We start from the raw sequence: 21,484 nt of genomic DNA, 5'->3' as shown, positions 1-21,484 counted from the left end.
AATTATATTTACAATGCAGCATTCGAGCTTCTCAAATATGTTATAAAATGCCGGGCAGATATTTTGCCCAAATGAAGAAACAGAGGCTCAGAAAAACTCTGGCTCTATGATCCAGAGTGAAAACTGAGATGAAAACCCAAGACATTCTGTGGTAATTCAGAATCCATTTCACAGTACTATGTGGTCATCCAGGAGACCTGTGTGCAATATGGAAAAAGAATAAACAGTACTGCTTTCAGTATAATTGAGATTAGAACTTGACAAAATAATGTTCTATATTTAAAAATAATTTCAATTAGAATTTCAACCTGTTTTAATTTTTTGTTGTTGTCGTTTTTTTTGGCACTAGGGATTGAACTCGCGGCCTTGCACTTGCGAGGCAGGTGGCAGAACCACTGAGCTAAATCCCCAGCCCTAAACCTGTTTTCAAATTTAAAAACCTGACAACTTAAGTATGCCCACCAGCATGAAATGTGTCAAGAATTATAGGGCTGGGGATTTAACTCCGTGGTTCCACTGCCTGCCTTGCAAGCAGAAGGACCTGAGTTCAATCCCTGGTACTAAAAAATCATCATCATCATCATCATCATCATCATCATCTCCATCATCATCTACCTAGTCTTTGTTTAAAATAATGTGAAGACTTAACTGCTCAGAGATGAGTACCCACAAACAAGATATAAACCATTTTCAGGGGAAAACATGCATGCATTTATTTTTAAGAATTCCCAATAAGAGGGAAAAATTCAACATCTTTAAAAATGTGTTTATTTTTTTAAAAAATCAGTTGTGTACAAAAGTGTTTCGTAGTTTTTAATTCTCAAGACAAATACCCAACCCTCCACCCACAGCCCACCCTGCTTCAATGGTATTTCTGGTAACCCACCCATTTTCCCCTTACAGGAAGTTAATGGCTCAGAATAGACCCTCCTACAGAATTTATCATCACTAACAGACTGTTTAGAGATCTAAGATGCTAACAAGCAAGATTCTTTCTCAGTGAAGTTAATGAGAATCCCTATAATGGCAGTAGACTTCCAGCAGACACCACAACAAAGCACCATCAATTGCTGAAAGCTAAAAAATAGATTATTATTTTCAATAGTATTTCATTTTCTATCGGAAAATTCTTTAAATAACATTAAATAAGTCTCTTTTCCCCCAAAGAAATAGTCTAGCTTTTATTATGATGCCTGTAAAAAGTAGGTTACAGCAAGCAGATAAGGATCGTTCACAGCAGCACAGTGCAATGACTTTTATCCACTCACGCTCAAAACCAAACCAATAAGCTATGCCACACCTGATTATAATAGCAGCATGGTTGAAATAACCAAGCAAATGGTGGCACATTCAACAACTTACATTTTTAGGTGATGATGCAGGTTTATGAGACTAGGTCAGTCCAATAACACAGTAACAAAGGACAAAGGAGATAGCAACACTCCCCTACCCCTATGCCACAAGATTTTTAATCTATGTTGCAAATGCAATGTGTGACATCATTTGTAGATCCTAAAGTAAAGTCACACTTTGTTTGGGAAAGGCTATCCATCAGTATACTTCAAGTTGCTGTCTTCACAATGTAGCAACTAGCTAGAAGTTTCAACTGGTACTAAAGAAGAGAAATGCATTGCTTCTCTGCCTTTTGGCTAAGATCAAGTGAAGAATAGAAATGCGACTTTTTTGAATCAATGGTTTGTACCCTAGAACTGAAAAACTTTGAAACTAGAGAAATTGATTAATACAACATCAGTTTGTAAAAGTTCATGAAATAAAGTTAACTGTAAACAAACAACTTCCTTTTTCATTTCTAAACATTGTTTTTCCTATGTATAAGAATAGTATACTTGGCTCTAGCAATAGTCTGCCAGATTAATCTTAAATCTTTAAACCACAACAAAAGTTCTTTATTTCTGGTTTCTACATAGAATTAGGAAAACATTACCATCCTCTACTGCAGCAGTGTTTTAAAAGCTCAAATCAGACATACACTTATAGTCCAGATCTACTTTTCACATTGGCAAACTTATGAAGCAGCCTAGAGTAATATGCTGCATTCAGTAGTACATACACAAGCAAACTCTAATTGCCAATTCTTTCTTACAGATACTTTAAAAAAGAATTATTTTTGCATAGTTTTAAGTGCCATCAAAAATCATAAATGAGAAAAACTTTGAAAAAGAGACCAAAAGAACTCAATCTTCCTTTCACTTCATAGCTTATTTTTCTCAGAAACAAAATACTCAGATTCCAAACATTTATATACTCTTGGAGGTGTTTTCTGTGTTTACATAAACCACAGTCACAATTCTAAACATATCAGAGCCAACTCAGAGCATCAAATTTAGTAGCAAGTTCCTCGAATGTGCATGTTTGAGTCTCAAACTCCTATATTCACTCACTCACTCACTGAATGGTACTGACAGACTGTAACTGTTTCTTCTTTGAAGTTAGGCACATACTCAGGAAACAGACCTGATTATAATAAAAGCCTATTAGTGTATCAGTGACTTTTAGCAAATCTGCCTGATCTAACTGGAATTTAATGCCTTTTTTTAAAACATAATTTTTGAGAGCTCTTAAACCAATAAATTCTAAAACACCAAGAATTTTAAAAATAACTTTCACCAGGGTACTTTTTCCCTAGGCCTGAACTTTTAGTGTCCTTTTCCCAAACACATTTAACACAAGAAGAAAAGGTAATTGCCTTAGTTTCTATGTTTGTGGAGCTAAATCTGTATTGAGAGAGGGGAGAAAAAAAACCCAAAAACCCCAGGACAGTGGAAAATGTACCAGGAAGAAAGAGTATCATCATGTTAAAGGGAAATAAATTTTTATAATGAAAAATTCATTATGCAGAACCTATCAAACTAAATATTGTACTTTCCAATTTCCTGGGCACTGGAGCTGAAGTACAATCAGATGAGTAAATACCTGGACAAGATATGGGGCAGTGTGAATAAAAATCAAAGCAGGACAGAGCTGCCTCTAAGAGTGTAGCATGTAATGCTTGACACTAGTAACCACTGAGTTCTTTTTCTCTTTTGTCTAACCACAGACAAATAAATATACCCTGATAATATAGGCAAATAGTAAACAGGATGTGTTTGACATCTTCAAAAATCCAAATACTAATATTACCAAGCCACCCTCCACTATAAAAAAATTAATTCTAACCAACAATGGAGCAAAACTGTCCATATTATCACAAAATCCCACCATACCTCAAAATAAAAAGTACAAGATTTTAGCTATTTAAAATAAATAAAGAAAAATCTTGTTTCCTTTGGCATCTTTAGAAAATAACTAAACTACAACAATTAAGGGTTGTGATTATGCTTAAGAAACGTGGGGGGAAAACATACCAACTTGTGTACAGTATGCACTATATCAATTTTAAGAGATTACTTTTACATAGGAAAGCCTTACAAGTTTTTTGGAAGAACCTTCATATCTTTAACATTATGATATATTTAATATTGGTTCTTTTATTGCTTCTAGTATCAAGATTATTGAAAAGTTGAAGTTATACTGACTTAATAGGCTTATAAATTATTTTCCAGTTATGATTTAAGACAAATAACACTTGAAGAAAGAAAACCTTTTATGACTTTCACTATACAACCTTAATTTAGTCTGATTCCATTTTTATTATTTTGCATTGGTCCTGAAAATTTAGTAAGAATTATATTTATATGTATAGAACTGCCCACATAAATCTACTTCAACCTTCATAAAATGGTCAAATTAAGTGTATGAACTTGCAAAACTAGTAATTTTCAAACTTCTGAACTTAGAATGAAATGTAACTTTAATATGAATAAAAGTCTGACTATGTACAAGAGAAGGTAAAGTTTTCAATTCTCATTATCAGAAACATCATAAAGAAAGCTAGATTTGTTACACACCTCTATTCCTATGTGCATTTGAAGTATGTACAGTAAAACACCAACACAGCTTTCATGTGTCAATATGGGGAAGTGCAAGCAAGAGTGGCTTTTAAAGTATCTGATAAAGCAATTTTCATAAAGCCCACCATAAACTACTGGAAATAGCTGACTACATTCTTCAATGTTCTCAAAGAAAAATTTATCAATTTAAAAATCCACGTCAAATTCATTGCAAAACTAAGTCGGGTCCTTTCATCACACTAAGGAATACTGCAGTATCGAAGTATTTACTGTTTCTGCAAAAGAAATAATATTGGCAGCTCCATTCTTACATTACTTACATAGGAAAACTTTTGAGTGTTTAAAGAATTATGACAAAACATTCCAAACTCTAGGTCTAAAAAGGGAGTCAGGGATACTTTGCTTGGCACATTTCCCCACCAAATACAGAGAAACCTACCATTAGATTATTAACTGTGTGCGGTACAGGAAAAGAAGACACAGTGCCCCAACCTCTCAACTGGGACAAAAAGGCTCTGAATAGGTCACCATCTTCATTTCTGGATAAATCTCTTATATACGAATTTTCTAATGCCTAAAATGGTGGTCTTTTCAGCTACCCATCCTAAGAAGTCAAGTACAAGCATGCAAGTAAATTCACAGGCACAGAGGATCCATGTTAAAAACAGTTAAGGTAGCTGTGATGCAACACCAACAACTTGAATGGCCCTGACACACTCAAAATATTATCTTATTATTCAACAAAACCCTGAAGCAAACTCTTGCTAGTCTTGTTACACCGCTAAACACTAAAGTAGCATGTTTTTCCATGGTTTTAGCTTAGCTCAAAGAATTTTTACACTATTAAGAAAAAAATTAAAAGTATTTCCCCTTTTTAAATTTACACAGACGTTTAATTAGCTTTATTTACAGAGCAAGAACATTTTTTTCAGTCTCCAATGGTTGCCTAGATAACATCATTAGGCAAGAATGCCAGTTTAAAAGAAATCTATGCAGAATTCTAAAAATAACAGATGTTGATGCTCCTGAAGAAGAGGCAAGCTTGACTATCAGCAGCTCTTTCTAGGCCTCAGTTACTCAGAAGCAATTCTGTTGCAGTCTCTACATCCCATGATTTTGAAGACAAGGCCACTATTACTGCATTCTGCAGAAAGAAAAAGGAAACAACAACAAAAAAATCAAACCTCAAGGGAACATTTTAAAAACACTGAATCACTGTCTTTATATTGCAAAATCATACTTTCTATTCTATACGCTGCCTTGTACTTGCAGTGCATAAAAAGCTTCTAATACCAACAACTAGAATAAAAAGCGAAAAAATTTCTGATTTTAATAACCAAGCTGATTTACACAACAAGGTTTTTCTCTTGTTTGTTAAACCAGTTTTCCCGCCCAGGGATTTGCAGCAGTAATTTAAAAAATCAACACACACATATATAAATGCTAAAATAAACAATCTGTTAAATACTTACCCTATCAAAGCCCATAGCACATAGGTTTTCTATTTTTTTGGTGTATTCTGGACTAGAAACTGGTGCTCCAGCATACACGTGTGCCCAAAGTCGAGCTGTCTGTTTGAACATTTCAGGATTTTGTTTGTACTATACAGAAAGAAAAAAAAAAAATCAATTGACATGATATTTTATAATATTCAATATAGTAGCTCAATTCTTGATTAGCTAAGACCCTGCTCTTTCTAAATGAAAGGAATTTATAATAAAAATGTGATGCTCTAGGGTGGAGGGTATATAGTTCAGTGGTAGAGTATGTGCTTATTAGCAAGTACAAGGCTGTCAGATCAATCCCTAGGACTAGTAACTGCCCAAAAGTAAACTGAAATGTTACTGACTTTCCATTGCAAAGAAGCTGTGTCATTTGTTATTCAATAAAATATTGGTTAGGGCCGGTGATTTGGCTCTGTGGCTCCTCGCCTGCCTCGCAAGTGCAAGGTCCTGAATTCGATCCCCGGTTCCAAAAAAAAAAGAAAAAATTGGTTAATGTGAAGCTCTGATTCACAAATTGTACTGATATATCAAAAACACAGACAAAGTTAATCCAGCCAGGGTGGATGTCACATTTTTGTAATCCCAGAACTCTGGGAGGCTAAGGCAGCAGGAATGCAACTATGAGACTAATCTAGATGATTCAGTAATGCTATATCTTAATTACAAAAAAAAGAGGGGCAGGAAGTAAGCAGCTCAGTGCCAAGGCCATGGTTCAATCCCCAGTAATGCCTTCATCCCACAAGTTAGTCTACTCTATCCTGCAAATTCAACAAATACAATTAGGAAAAAACAAATACTAAGTGAGGTGAAATATTAGAGATATTCCCAACACTGCTAACAGGAAACACTACCGAATTAAACTCAGAATTATTTTAAAATTGTAAAATATTAGATAAGAAATATGACCGATCTGGGCACTACCCACAGCCCACACTAAGAGTATAACTAGCTTTTGCTAACAACAACTGTGTTAGTTTAGGGAAAATGAAGCAAAATCCTAACTTATACCATGTTTTGAGACGATCATGAAATTGTAAGAGTACTTTCAAAAGGCAAAAAATTTCATATATGTGTTGGAAAACCCTGTGGGATAACCATGAACTAACTTAGTAAAACAATGTATAAATTAACAGTTTTTGTTCAATTCACTTTAATATTTTTTTGTTTTCTTATTATTATTATTTTTGGTACTGGGGATCAAACTCAGGTCTTTGTGCTTGCAAGGCATGTGGTGGAACCGCTGAGCTAAATCCCTGGCTCTAATATTTCTTTTCAAAGGATGAACATTTTAAGACTGACAAGCTTCTAGGACATATTACAAAATCAAATCTTATTACTATCCTGGGCTGGGGATTTAGCTCAGTGGTCCTGCCACCTGCCTCACAAGTGCAAGTTCCCAAGTTCAATTACCAGTACCAAAAAAAAAAAAAAAAAAAAAAAAAAAAAAAAAAATTACAACTTAAAAAAAAAAAAAAAAAAAAAAAAAAAAAAGTATTCCTAATTAATAACAAGAAAACAAGTAAAATCACTGAACTACTTTAGGTGGTACTAAAAGAAATCTTTAAGTTGAACCTTAACCAATAATGAAATCAAGCCATCCTTCTGACTACCCAGTATCAATAAGTAGCATTAAATATAAACATAAAAACAATTCCAACCACCCTGGGCAAATTCATAGAACACATTATCAAGGATACATACACATGGGAAAAGAAGGCCCAAAACTTCTAAGAACAGGTAACAAATAAATTAAAAGTACAGTGCAATGGGCTGGGGATTTAGCTTAGCAGCTCCACCACCTGCCTCACAAGTTGCAAGGACCCCAGTTTGATCCCTAGTACCAAAAAAAAAAAAAAAAGTATAGACAAGTTTCCTAAAAGAAAGCTTCCACACAGAAGATGCATGGCTGACAGAATGAAGTATTAACAACACATAAAATCTTGAAAAAGGTGAGCTTTAAGTATAATTCTGCAAGGTGTGGTGGTGCACACCTGTAATCCCAGCACTCTGATAGACTGAGGATCCAAAAGCTGTGATTCTGTCATAAAACTAAACTAGTAATGGTATCATACAACAATAAAACATCTGCAGGGGCTGGGCATGGTGGCGCACACCTGTAATCCCAGCACTTGGGAGGCTGAGGCAGGAGTATTGCTGTGAGTTTGAGACCAGCCTATGCTACATAGTTCCAGGTCAGTCTCAACTACAGAGTGAGGCCCTGTCTTAAAAAACAAACAAAGAAAAACAAACATAGAGAAACATGTGAAGGGTCTAAGATTCCATATTCACTTTTAGCAAATTTGGGTTGAAGTATCAATGGAGCCTTCACACAGAAATGTGCAGTTTCCAATATGCTCTTGTGTTCAAAAGTCAGACCTATATATCTTACTGATGTACAGGTCATAATATCAATGTAGATATGATCAACTAAGTGAGGGTGAGGCAGGAAGATGGAAAATTCATACCCAAAAGAGGCAACTTAGCAAGACCCTGCTTGAAAAAATTTTTGTTTTGTTTAATTTTGTTGTATTTCTTGACACGGCTTTGTAATTCAGCGTGGCCTTGAACTCCTTATAGTTGAGGCTGGCCTCAAACTCATAGTAATCCTCCTGCCTCAGAGTCCCAAGTGCTGGAATTGGAGGTCTGTGCCACAGTGCCCTGCTCAAAATAAAAATTAAAAAGGGTCAGGCATGGTGGCACATACCTGTAATCTCAGAACTTGGGAAGTTCAGGCAGGAGGATCAACTTAAATTCAAAGGACATTAAATCTTGTCTCAATCAATAAAATAAAATAAAAATTAAAAAGGGCCTGGGGATGTTGCTCAGTGCATAGGTCCCAGTATCACAAAATGGGGCCAGGGGTGTGTTCAGTAAGACATAATGAATCCTCAGTAAAACACAAAGGCTTAGAAAATAGGTTGGCAAAATACATCTTAAGGGGACAGAAATTAGTGATTTAAACCTTTCAAACAATGTTGTCACTGCTGGTGGAAAGTAAACAAGTGGGTATAGCCATGTTCCAATCAAATATTATTTACAAACCAGTCAGGCTGTAATGTGTTAATCTTTTGCCTTAGACTGATTAAAGATCAAAAGTGAAAAATATTTTGTTTAGCGAATCAGAAAGTTACCAGTGATTTAGTTCAGTGGTGCCATGCCTGCCTTACAAGTGCAAGGTCCTGAGTGTGATCCCCGGTCCTAAAAAAAATGTTGCCTTTAATGCTACTCTGCCACTTCAGTACCACAGTGGGAAGTGATTAAAAATTATCACCACAAGAGATCAGGGCTGACAGTAGGGATAGGAGATGTATACACACATGATAAAGTGTGTTCTTAAAATGCAAATCACAGGATTTCTTTTATTTTGATGCTGGAGATAGAATTCTGGACCTTGTGCTTGCCAGGCAGGTACAGCACTGCTGAACTACATAGCCTGGGCCTAATCACAGGATCTTGACAGGAGGTATATGGGTAGACATTCTTTTGACAGTCATTGCTTTAACTGTGTGCATTTGGAAACTCATTTTCATATAATACAAATTGAATTAAACTATTACATTAAAATCCAAAGCTTAAATTTTCACTATTATATCTGACAAAATAACCTTACTGCAAGGAAGAAAGCTACTTCCAAATTTAGTTTCAGAAGAGTTATCATAGTAAACCACTATACAGAGACATACATAGGTATGAAGAACTCTTTCAAAAGCAGTCATCTGAGAACCAAGACCTGTCATGTAAAGGTACAAGATCCCAATGATGAATGCAACTGTATTGTATACCTAAAAAGTACTAAATAAACCCAATGAGAAAAAAAAAAAAAGCAGTCATCTTACCTGATTTGCTACTACTGCATCCTGTGGATCATCTGGTTCTGCAGCTGCCAATAATGCTTGCAATGACAATAATACTGTGCGGAGAGTCATTGCCGCTGCCCTAAATTTTAAAATAGGAAAAGATCCCACTTAAAAGGGTTCTGGATGGTAAAATCAAAGAGGATGTTTTCTGAATAAAACAATAACCTACTAGAGGGAAGGGGAAGTGGGAGGGGTATGGGAAAGGAAAGAAGGGAATGGAATAAACGAGAAAAGGCAAAAAAAGAAAGTCTTTGTAAATAGGGAGGATTGGAGGGGTTGAAAGGAGTGCAAGGAAATGGGGAAAAAATAAAAACCAAGATATATCATATAAAGGTACAAATCATCATACTGTATATCTAAAATGTACAAATAAACTTAATACTTTTTTGTTCTGTACTGTGCCCCACCCCCCTTACCAGGGATTAAATCCCAAGTATTGCATATACTAGGCAAGTACCCCAACAATGAGCTACATCATTTTCATAAAATGAAACTTTTTTTTTCCTTCTCTTTTTTTTGAGATTGAGTCTCATTACATTATTCAGGCTGGTCTCAGGCTCATGGCAATACTCCGGCCCCAGCCTCTTGGTGTTGGGATTACAGGCACATGCCACCATACCCGGCTTCTTTTCTATCTAGGGCCTGAAAGTAATTTTTGCCTCCAAGTCAGATATAGAATGATGAAGTAAACCTAGTTTATTCAAACTAGCTTTCTCTTTTGTCTTTTAGATTTTCCTATTTGAATTCTTTTTCCCCCCTGGTTCTGGAGACTGAAGCTATGGCTTTTGCACTAAGCTATATATATCCCCATCCCTTTTTTCCTTCGTTTTTGGTACAGGGGATCAAAGTCCGGACCTTGTGTTTTCAAGACAGATGGCTGCATCACTTAGCTAAATCCCTGACCCTCCCAACCCTTTTAAACATTTTGAGAAAAGTTTCAATAATTGAGTAGCCTAAGCCCAGCTCAGACTTGGGATTTTCTTGCCTTAGTCTCTCTAAATGCTGGGATTATAGGCATGTGTCATCACACCCAGCTCACTGACTTATTTTTATCCATTTCTCTAGATATAAAAAGTCTTATTAATAATAGCTTGCAAAACTTTCTTTTGATGGCAATGTAAAGACTATTAAGAATACTATTCAAACAAATGCGCTTGACTTTTAAGAATAGTTTGTAATTTTTCCATAACACTCGGAAATAGGATAAGCTTTCTGCTTAAATAACTTAAAACCAGAAGTGGTGGTGTACACCTATAATCCCAACACTCCAGCAAACAGGCAGGGGATCTAAAATCTGAGCCCAGGCTGGGCAATTTACTGAGACCTTGACTCAAAAAATTAAATCTTCCTTCTAAATGTATTCATAAATATGTAGCTTTACAAAGCAAACAGTTATATAAAATGATTTCTATCTAGGAAGGATGCTTTGCATTTGTGTTAAAAATCTTTCACCAATTAATACTGAAATATTTGTGAGGTGAACAAATGGTAAATTTTAAACAACAAAGGCTATTCTATATCAAAATAAAATCAGTACTGTATTCAGGTCTATATTTTCGTGTATTAGGAAAAAATTCCAGTATAAAAGTTCTTCAAAATGCTCTTGTGATAAACAAATTTTATCAATTTTTCCTTTAAAGAGTTACAGGACTTGGGGAAAAAAACTGCTGTGATGCTCAAAAATTTGGTGAAATGCTAAGTTAGCACTTAAAAATAGTATTTGTAAAGGACTTTTGCACAGCTATGCAGTTTTATGTAACTGAATGCCTAAATCTGAAACGGGGGAGAAATCAGAAACACTTTTTCTAGACCAAGGTGCTAAATTTCCTTAAAGGTTACACAAGTAATTTTCTTTTTTTTCTTTTTTTGGTCTTGGGATCAAACTCAGGATGTTGCACTTGCGAGGCAGGCGGCAGAACCACTGAGCTAAATTCCTGGCCACAGTAATTTTCAATGAGGAGTTATAACACAGTTAATAGCTGACATTTTCTTTAAGACCAGGTCACAACGTAAGTCAAATTCAGTGCTTACCCTTTTTTATTTTTGGAGACAGGGTATCACTATATAATTCAGTGGGCCTTAATCTCACTACAGCTGGCCTCAAACTGGTAGAGATCCTCCTGCCCCAACTGCCTTAGTTCTACGACTATGGAGATAGGGTCTCGCTGTGTAGTTCAGGTCTATTATACTCACTATGTAGCCCAGGCTGGTCTCTAACTCACGGTAATCCTCCTGCCTCAGCCTCCTGAGTCCTGAGTCCTGAGTCCTGAAACAAGTATTTACTAGCACACCAAGCCTGCTGAGTTTTCTGATACAGGTTCTTTCAATGCAGTTCAGAATGGCCCAGGACTTGCTATGTTAAGCCAGGGTTGCCTTAAACTCCTGATCTTCTTGCCTCAGCCTACTGAGTGCTGGAATTACAAGTGTGTACCACCCACGCCTAGTTTGAAATATCTGAAATGCTTTGTGAATAGTATTTTTTAGACGGAGGTTTGAACCCAGAGCCTTTGCAATGAACTACTTATTCAGCGTCTATTTTTTATTTACTTGTAGTTTTTTTGGGGGGGTACTGGGGATCAAACTCGGGTCCTTGCGCTTGCGAGGCAGGCCACCAAACCGCTGAGCTAAATCTCCCGCCCCTACTTGTAGTATTTTGAGAGGTCTTGCAGTGTAGCTCAGATTTCAGCAATTTTCCTGCCTAAGCCTCCCAAGTGCTCAGATTACAGGCATGCCTCACTACACCTGGCCCCTTTTCATTTTATTTTTTGTTTTTGGTATTGGGGATTGAACTCGGGGCCTTGAGCTTACGAAGCGGGTGCCGGAACCACTGAGCTAAATCCCCGGCCCTATTTTTCTTGAGACAGGGTTTTACTATGTAGTTCAGGCTGGACCTGAAGTCACTATGTAGCCCAGGATGGCCTTGATCTCAGACCAATCCTTGTGCCTCAGCCTCTCAAGTGCTGGGATTACAGGTGTGTGCCACCATACCTGGACCCCTTTTTAAATTTTTGGGACAGGATCTCATTATGTGGCAAAGTTGCCAAGGCTAGACTCAAAATTTATATGATACTTTTGCCTCAGCCTCCTAAAGGGCTGAGATTATAGACATGCACCACCATGCCCAGTTCATTACTCTATGAAATATCTGGCCAATTTCAAAGAGAATGTTTAAACAGATGACATAAAAAATTGTCCAATTATATCAGCAGAAAAGTGACTTAAATTATTTTTAAAAAGACAAAATATGACAGAAATGGAATATTTAACACTTAATCTGGCTACTTAGTACCCCGATGGAGCCCCTTCCCCCACCCGGAGATAAATCCCAGGGCCTTACACCTGCTAAGCCAAGTGCTCTACAATTAATATCCATATCTAGACCATCCAGACATTGGCGGCGCGGGGGGGGGGGTGCTTTGAGACTGGGACTATGTAGCTCAGGCCATCCTTGAACTTATTAGTAGCCAAGCCTGGCCTTGAACTCTTGGAAATCTTCCCGAGTCAGCCTCCCAAGTGCTGGGATTACAGGTGTGTGTCACTATGCCCCACTAGACTACACAGACTTTTAAAGCAGCCTAATTTTAAAATTTATGGCACTGGGATGGGAAATTGGCTCAGTGGTTCCACTGCCTGCCTTGCAAGCTCAAGAGCCCAAGTTTGATCCCTGCTACCCAAAAAACCCCCAAAACACTATGGCATTAATTTAAATAAAATCTTAAAGTTATAGAACTCTTTAAATAAATTATTGCTTTAAATAATAAAATTTCTTTCTTGGGGCTGGAGATTTAGCTCAATGGCACCTTGCCTGTCTCGCAAATGCAAGGTCCTGATTTCAATCTCTGGTATGAAAAAAAAATTCTTTCAATGAAATGTCCTTGAACAGTGAATAAAAAACCTCACTAAAATTATTAAACACACTCAGGTTATTTTACATTAAAATAAAACTATAGAGACATGTAAAATAAAAAAAAATTTAAGCCCGGATCACTAATATTATATAGTCAGCCTTACATAGCTCAACAAAGCAATAAACACATAAAAAATCTCGCAAAAGACTGAAATTGGACCATCACTTTACACTGTACAAAAAATTTAATTCAAGGGCCAGGGATTTGGCTTAGTGGTGCAGCCACCTCCCTTGCAAGCACAAAGTCCTGAGTTCAATCTCTGGTACAAAAAAAAAAAAAGGATCAAGACTTAAGTGCTAAAACTAGAAGGAAACATAGGTGACAAATTCCATGGGACTAGATTTGGCAATGATTTCTTGGTTATATAAAAAGTACAGGAAACAAATGAGGGAAAATGGACAACCACACTACATCAAAATTAAATCAACAGTTAAAATGCAATCTATGTAATGGGGAGAAAATATTTACAAATCATATATTTGACAAAGAACTAATAATGAACTGATATCTAGAATATGAACAACTCATTCATACAAGTCAACAATAAAACAAGCTTGATTTAAAAATGTTCAGAGCACCATTATTCACATTGGCCAAGAGAGGAAAGTAATATGCTTCTATCAATGCAGGAATGAGTAAATAAAATGTTTAACTTTTGCACACATATACAATGAATTATTATTTAGCCTTTAAAAGAATTTGAGGGGCCGGGGATTTAGCTCAGTGGCACCACACCTGCCTTGCAAGCACGATATCCTGAGTTTGATCCCGGGTACAACAAAACAAAGCAGATTTGGGAACTGAAGCTATGGAGTTCAGCAGCCAGGGTGCTTACTTACCATGCATGAGGCTCTGGATTCAAGCCCCAATACCCCCAAAAGAAATAATTTTTAAAAGGCTGAGTATGGTGCTGCATGCCTGTAATCTCAATACACTGGGAAGCTGAGGCAGGAACATAAAACTTGAGCTCAGCTGAACAATTTAGTGAAACTTTGTCTCCAAATAAAAAAATAAAAACAAGGCTGGAGACACAACTCAGTGTGAAGACACTGGGTTCACTTCCCAGAGGTGGTGGTGGGAGGAGAGTGCTAACATATACTACAATCCTGAAGAAACAAGTGTTAAAGTGAAATAAGACAGACATAAAATGGCAATTGTATGATTCCTCAGTAGACTTAGGCAGGAGGATCACTGCTAGTTTGAGGCCAGCCTGGGCCAGCCTAAAATAGCAAGACTGCCCCCCACCCCAAAAAAAGGAAAGGGGAGAGGGGAGAGGGAGAAAACCTGGGTCTGGGTTTCTGGGTTTTGTTTTTGAGGGGATGGTACAATAGGGATTGAATCCAGGGCCGTAACACCTTTTTAAATTCTGAGGCAAGATCTTATGAATCACTAAGTAGCCCAGTTTGGGCTCGAATTTACAATTCTCCTGCCTCAGCTTATGACTATGCTGGGATTATAGGCATGTACAACATGGCCCACCAGGAAGCTGTTTAACTGGAATAGTTTCAGTGCTGTAAAATGGAGAGCTCTGGACCCTGGATGCTAACAATACAATCTCATTCAACCATTATTTAACCCTACACTTTAAAACAATTAAGATGAACTGGGTTTTCTTCTCTCTTCCACAATCTCTTACACTCTGCCCTTTCAAATTAAGCCTGGTAGAATGGCTTTTGCAAAGAAGGTTGCAAGGACCATTCTGCCATCAACAATGTAGAGATCTAAGAACATACCAACAAAACATCCACTGGTAAGTCTCAAGAAGTGCGCCCTGTGGGCCACCAAAGAGTTCTACAAATTTGCTGTGAAAAGAGAGGAGTACTCCAGATGTGTTTAACATGTGCAACAAAGCTGCCTGGGCCAAGCCAGGTGTGGTGGCACACAGCTGTAATCCCAGCACTTTGACAATTTAAGGCAGTATGGCAGCCTGGCTTATGTAGTGAGTTCAAGGCCAGCCTGAACTACACAGTGAGATCTGGCCTCAAAAACAAACACAATAAATTTACAAACAATGTTGACGAGAACTGCTGTCAAAACTCAAAATCAAAAGGAACAAAGAAAAACTTTTGGTAACATAGTAAGATTTATGCCATTTGTTACCAAAACAACAAACAAAAACAAAAAAGGCCAGGAATAGCAGAGGCAAGAAAATCACAAGTTTTGAGTTCAGCCTGGGCAACTTAGATCTTGTCTTAAAATTTAAAAATGAGATGGATGTAGCTCAATGAGAAAACCCTGGGTTCAATCACCAGTAGTAAGGGGGTGTGGGGGTGGTTCCAATGGTGTCTTTGCTGTCAATCCCCTATCATCCCAGCTACTTGGGAGGCTGAGGCAGGAGGATCCCAAGTTCAAGCCAGCCTGGGTAATTTAGCTGGAACATCTCAAAATAAAAATATTTTAAAGGCGTGGGAAGGGCCAGGGATGTAACAGTGGTGCCGCACCTGCCTGGCAAATGCAAAATCCTGAACTCGAGGCGGGTTGGGGGGTGGGGTGGGAGTGCGCTCAGTGGCCAACCACTGACAGGTGTGCAGAGGACCCTGGATTCTACCCTCAGTAATGGAGGAAAAAAGTAATAAACTCTTCCCTGGAGGTTCCTAAGCTCATATCTTTTCATTCTCCATGTGCAGTGTCTTCCTATTGTGAAGACACAAACTACTATAGACTTCTAGGGTTACAACTCCAAGAATTAGATACTATCCATGCAGAAGACTCAAGCGAACTCTTCATAGTCGTAGGTGGGAATGTTTGTTAGAATATGGTTTTATTTGGTTCATACTCAATTCAATTTCAGAACTCTAAATGTGTTTGAGCTTTAGACTATAACATTTCTTGTAATAACAGCTACGTTGAAGCTCACCACAAAGGGGGGGGGGTTTAAATCACAAAAGGTGTCCACAGTATATTAGTGACATTTTTCCATTGGTAGCTGACAAAAATTCATTGAGTAAAATATTTTAAGCAAAACAAAACAAAAAAAGCCTTTTTGTTTCCATTTTTTTGGGGGTACCCAGGATCAAACTGGGGCCCTTATACTTGCAAGGCAGGAGGCAGAACCATTAAGCCAAATCCCTGGCCCTAAAAAAACTTTTTTAAAAGGGAGGTTTAAATATTGTTGGTGTTATGGTTTCTTTAAATGCCCCTTTAATTCTAATATTCTTTAAATTCTCAGAGGGGCTTTCCCCCCTTTTTACTTTTTCTGATTTGAGTCTTCACCTCCATTTAAATTATGCTTCCAACTTTGTTTGGTTTGTAAACTTGTCAGAAATAAGACCACTTTTTTTGTTTGTTTTGGTACCAGCGAAGAACTCGGGCCCTTGCACTTGCAAGGCAGGCAGCGAAACCACTGAGCCAAAACCCCGGCAAGACCATTGTTGATGTACCACAAAAGTATAAATGAATATTTTAAGGTCATAATCTTTCCTGTTGCCTGTGTGATTGCTACTGAAATGAATTAGGATGCAAGCTCTAGGAGACAGAAAAATGAAACCATGTTTTCCAGGAGAGTAGGCTTTCTCATTGTGTAACAAGTCGGTTCAGAACACTGGAATTTGATTCTATTCTGTTCTTCTGAGTTTCATTTTTCTTCTTCCTCACTCTTCACTAGCCCCTTCTCCCCCTCCCCACCATTGTAAAGGCACTTAACTCATCCAAGGATCCCTTGGTTTTATGAAATTTTTGTTTGCTGTAATGTCATGATTCCATTCATGTTTTTGTCTTACACTTCCGATTGGGCTATGTAATGCTCAGAGCTCTTGTATTTGGAAGTTGGAAGGGCTTGGACTTTGAAATAGTGTTTTGGTTTCACTGTTTTTATTTCTTTTTTCCTTTTTTTTTTAAATTACCAGGGATCAGACTCAGGACACTGAGCTTGTGAGGCAGGTGGCAGCACCACTGAGCTAAATCCCAAGCCTGTTGTTACTTCTTTCTTTTCTTTTCTTTTCTTTTCTTCCTTCTTTTATTTTTTTGGTACCGGGGATAGAACCTAGGTCCTTGTGCTTGCAAGACAGGCTGCAGCACCACTGAGCTAAATCCCCAGCCCGTTACTTCTTTAAACTAAAGCTGTATGAAGCTTGTGGATTAAACAATAAATTTGTAAGTTAAAAAAAAAATCAGAAACTAATATCCTAAAGATAAACATACTCCAAAGAATAGTTTGCTTTCAAAACTGAATGGAAATGATCCTGTGCTATAACTTTATATTCAGTTCCTAACAATCTCCAAAAGATTTTTTTCCCATGTAGTGATAGAGATCAAACACAGGGGCTCATGCATGATAGGTAAGCAGTCTACCACTGAGCTACACTCTCAGCCCAAATAATCTCCAAAAAAAGTTGTTATTCATCATGCTCAAAAATTGTCATAATAAAATGTTCTGTGGAATGTTTATAAAAACCACTGATATCAGCTGAATGAAAAGAAACAAATGCAAAATAAAAAATTTTTTTGGAACTGGGGATCAAACTCAGGATCTTTCAAGGCAGGCTTAACACCACTGATCTACATCCTCAGCCCACAAAAGCAAAATTTTAGGTATACTAAAATATTAAAACTTTTTATGTCTATTAAAGTAAATGCCAATAAGGCAGAAATATGAAATGTTAACTAATCAGTGGATGATATGCTTATCTTCATAAATTTACCTTCCCTTAATTAATTTTGGCCAATTCTCAAATCAATAGTTAATAAAAATGGCCAGGCATGGTGGTGCACACCTGTAATTCCAGCACTTGGGAGGGCAAGGCAGGAGGATCACTATGAGTTTGAGACCAACCTGGGATACATAGTGAGTTCCAGGGCAGTCACAACTACATAGTAAGACCCTGTCTCAAAAAAAAAAAAAAAAGTTAATAAAAATAAAATTAAAAAATAGATAATATAGCTGCTTAAAAATGAATCCACAAGGACTCAGTAGAACTATACCATGTAGAATAATCATGTGTAAATTGTGCTTTTGAGTAACTTTTCTCTTGATGACCTTAGAATGATAAACAATCCATGTTCATTTAAAATACTGAATGCTACTTGTAGAAAATTACAATCTATTAAGATACAAGTAGAGCAATATGCTGTACAGCCAAGTGGATTTTTACATATGTATACATCCATGTGAATACCACCTGCATCAAAATGTAGACAGACTGCCTGCCTGCCTGCCTGCCTTAATCTCATCCATCCCGTCCCGTCCCCAACCCAGTACTGGGTATCAAACTCAGGACCTTGCAAGGCAAGAATGGCACCACTGAGCTAAATCCCCGGCCCCTTATTCTTGGTTTTTTGATGCAGAGTCTCACTATGTAGTTCAGGCTGGCCTTGAACTTGCAGTGATTCTGCCTCATTCTCCCAAGCTGGAATTACAGGCATGTGCCATGACACCCAGCTAAAATGTACAGTATTTCAAGCATTAAAACACCTCACTCTTGTCTTCCTTCACAACTCCTGCCTATCCCAAGTACTGACCTAATACCATAAACTAGTTCTGGCACACTATGCATTTCATGAAAATGGATCATATACATCCTTGTATCTGGCTCTTGTGACTCCACAAGTCTGTGAAAGCACCCATATCATTTATGTCAATAGTATGCTCCACTTTGTCATTATGCAGTATTCCAATTTATAATTTTACCACAATTTATTTCCAAAGGTATGTATTAAGCAGCTGAACCACATTCCGATATGGCTATGTAGAACTAAATATGTTTACAAGTATACAGTGCTATCTAATTGAAATTTCAAGTTGTATTTGCTTGGTGAGTAATGATACATTACACAGCTTAATGACCAATTAGATAACCTGTTTGGCAAAATGCTTGTTCTACGAGTCTAGGGCCAGGCTGGGGAGAGACAAAGATTAATCAATTTATTATTTTCAAGCACATCTGTCCCAAATTACCTGATGTTTGTGAAACTCATTATTTCCAACAATCTTAGATTTCTGCATCAAATTCCAGTTCTGAAGCCTAAACACTGTCATTTAAACATGGATATGAAATTAACCTAAATTATATCTTAGTAGAAGAAAGAATGGAGATACATTACTCCTTGAACATCCAGTCTCACCTATTTCATCTGCTGTGTCTCTATCTTTTTATATTTCAGTTGTACGCAGATGAAGCACCACCACTGTCTTTCTTTCTATATATACACCAGAGTCTTGTAATTAGTTACAGGGAGATAATTATAAGTAATAGGACTACTGGCTTAACTCTGAACAAAAGGGGAAATCAGTCAGAAGTCTGAATCTGGAAGCTTTGTTTGAGGTGGGGGTAACGGTGTCATTCTACTTTGAAATTATCCCGAGTAGGGCAAAGTCAGGAGTAGAGAGGAAGTGGACTACTGCCACCACCCAAGCCAGATGGTGCACTCTGATCAGGGTACTATCAGTGTGGTAGATTAACTAATGGTAAACTTAGAACACCCAGATGAACTGACACAGCGTGGTTCTGGGCATGGAAGACCCACCTGAGAATTGCTGCCAACAGGATAATAAGAGAACTGGAAGGGAAGGCTGTACGCTGTTGATTTTCCTGGAGGAGTTTGCTATGGCTGGTTTTCCTGATACAAACGTAGCTGTTCTCATTGTCTAAGGAGCTCAAGTCCTTACTGTCACTGGAGATGGCTGCTGTTTTCTTCAGGGGAGCTCTGGTCTTTGCCTTGAGCTTTCTGGCTCCAGTGCAGAACCCTCAGCCTGGTGGCATACACCCTTCACCCTGCCAGGGAAGGCTTTCTAGCTTCTACCAGTGATCCTTAGGTCTTCCCAGTGCAGATTCTCATTGCAAACTTACAGGAAACATTGTTGTGTGCTCTAGGTCTCCCGCTGGACTTGTAGAAGGCTTTAGGCCTCTAGCTGGACTCGTCGGGGACATTGCTGTGGGATCTAGGCTCTAGGCAGAATTCCTTGGATCTCTAGGGCATACACAGATCTCTTGCAAACCCTGACTACAACAAGCAGTAAAGCTCCTGGTAAGATTTTGGAGGTATCACCAAAAGATTTACAAACAGTACAAGGTAGCAGAGAAAGGAAAAATATGAATCACGATGACATTTTGGTCTCAACAATGTCAAGGAGTTCAGTTTCTGTCATATTTGAGATGTTCATTAAGGAACTCAAATATAGATGCTAAGAGGCAGAAGGACGTGGGTGTGGAAGATAAATCAGTGAGTTATCAGTATGTAACGGGGAAATTATATGATCAGACGAGCTCACCAAGAATGCAAATAAAAAGGAGCAGAAGTACAAGACTTATCCCTTTCAAAAGTTGAAAAATCCAAAACAGACAGAAAGAACTAATTAGAAGTCTGGGAACAACCAGGAAGAAGAAAAGAACTGATGTCTCCTAGAAGTCAAGTAGAAAGAGTAGATCTCTACTTTGAAAAACATGCATTCAAGTAATTGATTCACAGAGCTATAGAAACAAACAAAACAGTGAGGACCAGGGCATGGTGGTATATCCCTGTAACCCCACCACTCTGGAGGCTGAGCAGAAGGACAGCCAGTTCAAAGCCAGCCTACACAGGGAGACTTTGCTTTAAAAACAAACAAAAAAAACAGGGCCAGGGATTTAGCTCAGTGGCACCATCCCTTCTCATAAGCACAAGGTGCTGAGTTCAATCCCTAGTACCGGGGAAAAACAAAACAAAACACGCTGAGGCCTACTAGTTTAATACATTGGCAGAAGTCATAGATCATAATGTGATAACCAGAGAAAATAATCTATTCCAATACAGATCAAGAAAAGAGATCATGGGCCAGGGATTTAGCTCAGTGGTTCCGCTGCCTGCATTGCAAGTGCAAGGTCCTGTGTTCAATCGCCAGTACCAAAACAACAACAGCACAAAAACCACTAGATCTCAAGAGATGAGCTATAGGATTTACTCAGATATGCTATTAGAATGGAAAAAGAAACCAAACAAGTAACTATGGTCTACTCATCCAGTCATTACATAAACCACATTACCTGTACACTAAATATCATCATTCCTGTTTCACCTTTTGCAGATGTCATTTTTTTCCTTTAAGAAATCAAACAAATGAGGCAGGTATGGTTGCACATGGTTGTAATCCCAGCACTCAGGAGGCTGAGGCAGGAGGATTGCCACAAGTTTGCGGCCAGTCTGGGCTACACAGTGAGTTCAAGGCCAGCCTGAACTACATAGTGAGGCCCTGTCTCAAAAAACAAAACAAAAACAAACAAAACTTCCCAAACCGTAGGTCAACATGGCAGTGCAGGCCTACAGGTCCAAGACTTTGGGAGGCTGAGGAAAGATAATAAATTTCACCCTAGCCTGGGCAACTCAGTAGA

The 21,484-nt window shown here is 37.9% G+C and overlaps 1 protein-coding gene across 2 annotated transcripts in view; it reads right to left on the bottom strand.

Moving 5' to 3' along the window:
* Nucleotides 1-1,169: 1,169 nt before the first annotated feature.
* Nucleotides 1,170-21,484, bottom strand: part of Ube2k (ubiquitin conjugating enzyme E2 K) — a 39,893-nt gene continuing 19,578 nt past the window's right edge. For both annotated transcript variants that reach the window (XM_010625119.3, XM_033758806.1), the window contains 3 exons: nt 9,253-9,352; nt 5,384-5,512; nt 1,170-5,055 (listed from right to left, as the gene is read on the bottom strand). In XM_010625119.3, the coding sequence (XP_010623421.1) occupies nt 4,981-5,055; nt 5,384-5,512; nt 9,253-9,352 (304 nt within the window). In that variant the 3' untranslated portion in view covers nt 1,170-4,980. The remainder of the gene's footprint in view (nt 5,056-5,383; nt 5,513-9,252; nt 9,353-21,484) is intronic.

Source organism: Fukomys damarensis, unplaced genomic scaffold (assembly GCF_012274545.1).
Source record: "Fukomys damarensis isolate Sample0158 unplaced genomic scaffold, DMR_v1.0_HiC HiC_scaffold_35, whole genome shotgun sequence".
Lineage (NCBI taxonomy): Eukaryota > Metazoa > Chordata > Mammalia > Rodentia > Bathyergidae > Fukomys > Fukomys damarensis.
Note: the sequence above shows the minus strand (reverse complement) of the source record. Positions and strands in the feature narration are given on the sequence as shown.